The 3,810-nt window shown below is 36.1% G+C and overlaps 1 protein-coding gene across 1 annotated transcript; it reads left to right on the forward strand.

Moving 5' to 3' along the window:
- On the forward strand, positions 279-2,804 carry LOC107611713 (flotillin-like protein 4). The gene is made up of 4 exons (XM_016313611.2): positions 279-698; positions 1,204-1,499; positions 1,599-1,847; positions 2,286-2,804. The coding sequence occupies exons 1-4, from the start codon at positions 314-316 to the stop codon at positions 2,802-2,804; spliced, it is 1,449 nt and encodes a 482-aa protein (XP_016169097.1). The 5' UTR covers positions 279-313.

A 3,810-nucleotide genomic window follows, 5' to 3' on the forward strand; every position in this document is an offset into this window, starting at 1 on the left:
AGTATAAACTAAAAAAAAAAACTTTGAAAATAAAAAATCTCAAAATAACTCAAGTTTTAAATCAAAAATATTTTTTTTAAATATAAAGTACATACAAATATCTTAAAAATCTCAACCAACCGTTTCTAAAAAAAAAAATCAACGATAAAATTGTTAATCTTAAACGCGATAAATTTGACTATTTCTTCTGTCTTGTACACATTAATCATTCGTTCACTCACTCCAATTCTTCTATCTTAATTAAGCTTCCTCCATCTCTCTCATACTCTCTCATAGGTCATAGATCAATGCACTACAACAAAATCTAGAACTGATGAAGTTCAAGGTAGCGAATGCATCGGAATACCTGGTAATAACAGGTGCAGGGATCAAAGACGTGAAGCTTGCGAAGAAAGCATGGGTATTGCCATGGCAATCATGCACCACCTTGGACCTTTCTCCGGTAAACTACACGTTCGAGCTCCAAGCCATGAGCGCCGAGAAGCTCCCTTTCAAGCTTCCTTCGGTGTTCACAATTGGTCCACGTGTTGACGATCACGAGTGTCTCCTAAAGTACGCCAAGCTCCTCTCGTCCCATGATAAGCTCTCCAACGACGTTAATGATCTGGTCCAAGGAGTCATTGAGGGCGAGACGCGTGTTCTCGCAGCTTCTATGACTATGGATCAGATCTTCAGGGGAACCAAGGAGTTCAAGCAAGGTATGCAATATCAATAACCAACTTTTTTTTTCCCCTTCTCTGCCTTTCAACTTACTTTCTTAAATCAACAATGTATCTAAATTTAAATTATATTTAGATAGTTAGATATGTATCAATGTATCATAGTATCATACTTCATAGAGTTGATTTATGATTATAGTAGAAAAAAAAAGTGGGGTTAAAAGGCCTTATTAAGGTAGAAACTCAGGTGCAGTCAACTTCACGTAAAGTTGATAGCTAAGAGCTGTTAGATGATTTGACTGATTTGACTAAATTTTCATCTAACAGCTTCGAGATATCAATTTCACGTGAAGTCGACCTAAGTTTAGTTTTCACCTTTTTAAAAGTAATGCTAGAGAACTAATGTTTTGGCCAATATCTATTACCTTGGAACTTCTGAAAAATTATGATTGCACCTTATTGTGAACTTCTAAAAACTTATGAGTAATAGAAATAACATACATCAACTAGTTGAAACTAACATACATGTAACCGTTACTTGAAGGTGTGTTCGAGAAGGTTCAGCTGGAACTGAATCAGTTTGGGCTGCTGATCTACAATGCCAATGTGAAGCAACTGGTGGACGTGCCGGGACATGAGTACTTCTCTTACTTGGGCAAGAAGACTCAGATGGAGGCCGCAAATCAGGCCAAGGTTGATGTTGCTGAGGCCAAGAAGAAGGGTGAGGTTGGTGCCAAGCTCAGGGAAGGCGAGACGCTCCAGAATGCGGCCAAGATCGATGCTGAGACGAAGATCATTGCCACTCAGAAGAAAGGCGAGGGCGATAAGGAGGAGATCAACGTAATTAAATAATGTTTTGTATTTTCATTATTCTTTAATGAAAGAAATACATAGTTTAAATTGATATAGTTTTGAAACATGTTTATTTGAGTGTTGTAGGTGAGGACATCAGTGAAGGTGTTCGAGAACTTGAAGGAAGCAGAGGTGGCAGAGGCAAATGCAGAGCTGGCAAGAAAGAAGGCGGAGTGGTCGAAGGTGGCTAAGTTGGCGGAAATGGAGACTACAAAGGCAGTGTCTTTGAGGGAGGCAGAGCTGCAGGGCGAGGTTGAGAGGATGAATGCTAAGGCGAAGACTGAGAAACTTAGAGCTGATTACCTTACCAAGGCAAGCGTTGAGTATGAGACCAAGGTTAGTGCCTTCAGAACTTTTTTTAAATTATTTTTTATATAAAATTTAAATTCTAACTCTAAACCCTAAGCCTTCTATAAAAAGTAATGATATTAACTAACTAAAAAATAATTATCTATAATTATACTATACAACTTATTAATTAGTATCCTTGTATACTATTTCTACTCATGAAGTATGTAATCTCACTGAATTTCTAAGATTGGCCATTGGACAAAGTAAAATAATGCAACTTATCATCAATTCTTGAATTTTGCAATAATAACTGCATGATAACATTTTGAATTTATCAGATACTTTTTGTTTTCTGTGAATTTTGCGATATTAGATAGTTGATTCAAACACTTTTGCTCATGATGTGTCAATATACAAATGCGGAATGAAATCCTAGTTACTTTTACTCTTTATGGATCCATAACAAGTAAAATTATTTGATAGGCACAAGAGGCCAACTGGGAACTATACAAGAAACAAAAAGAAGCAGAAGCAGTTCTTTTCCAGAAGGAGAAAGAAGCTGAAGCACAAAAGAAATTAGCAGAGGCACAGTTTTTCGCTCGCCAACAAACCGCCGATGCACAGCTATACGCGAAGAAGAAGGAGGCAGAGGGGCTTATGGCATTAGGGAAAGCCCAAGGTGCATATCTAAAGACACTCCATGAAGCAGTTGGAGGAAACTATGCAGCTCTAAGGGACTACTTGATGATAGAGGGTGGAATGTATCAAGAGATTGCTAAGATTAATGGCGACGCAGTACGTGGACTCAAGCCGAATATCAGCATTTGGACTAATGGCAATGACGAAGGCAGTGATGGCGGTAGTGCTTTGAAGGAGGTTGCCGGTCTGTATAAGATGCTGCCACCTTTGTTTAAGACAGTTGAAGAACAAACTGGTATGCTGCCTCCAGCTTGGATGGGAACCTTGACTCAAAAGAATGTGGATCAAACTTCTCTAAAGTGAAAAGATTAATAAAATGATAGTCCGAATCAAATATATATCATTTCAGTATTTTACCAATCTCTTTAGTTTAGGAGATTTTCTTCAAAAGAATGTTTATATTATGTGTTAACTCATCTACCATTAATATGACATGATTAAGTATTAGTTCTCCTCAATAAATTTGCTTAGTTTCTTTTGTTATTAGGCTATTTCTACATTCAATATATAGTATTAACTTCATAATTTCTTTTTTTTTTTTAAAATCACTCATTGAGGTACACTTGAAAAATGTAGCAAAAAAAAAATGATATCTTAAGCTAAGGCTACATTTTTTAGACTTTGGAGACGCTTTAGTGAAAATGCCTATATTAGCATTGCCTATTTTAAAAGAATACGCTTTTTTGTATCAAGGGCTACGTTTTTTATATTTGAAAATAAGGTGCGCTTTTGAAGTGATGCTCTTCAGAACCAAAGACTACACTTTTCAACACTAATGATTACCAGAATTCAAAAGAATAAGCTACACTTTTCTTTGTTATGACATCACTTTAGAAACGTAACAACATTATATACCTATAACTATTCTATATAAGTGTAGCCTTAGATTCCTCTTTTTTTTAAAAAAAAAAACTCTAATATTTTAGGAATATATATATATGTATATTTAGTCAAATATTATAAAATAAAAATAAGAGTAAAAGACAAATAGGTCTCTGACCTTTTTTTTGCGGACATTTTGGTCCCTGACCATTGAAAATACTTTTTAAGTTCCTGACATTCTTAAAAGTTGGACGGATCGGTTCCTCCGTCAGACCCAACGGAAAAGTCTGACGTGGCTCCCGTAATGCTTGTCACCGTATACGCGTCGCCTAGTAGACTTTCCTCTCACGCTGGTAGACTTCCCTCTCACGCTTACGCGTCGCCATGAATTCTCCACTTTGCATTTTTTTTTTTTCATTTCTTTCAAGTCATTCTTACCTTCAAAACTTTAAATACTAATAAAACACTAATAAAATACATAAAAAAT

This window comes from Arachis ipaensis, chromosome B08, assembly GCF_000816755.2.
Source record: "Arachis ipaensis cultivar K30076 chromosome B08, Araip1.1, whole genome shotgun sequence".
In the NCBI taxonomy this organism is placed as follows: Eukaryota; Viridiplantae; Streptophyta; class Magnoliopsida; order Fabales; family Fabaceae; genus Arachis; species Arachis ipaensis.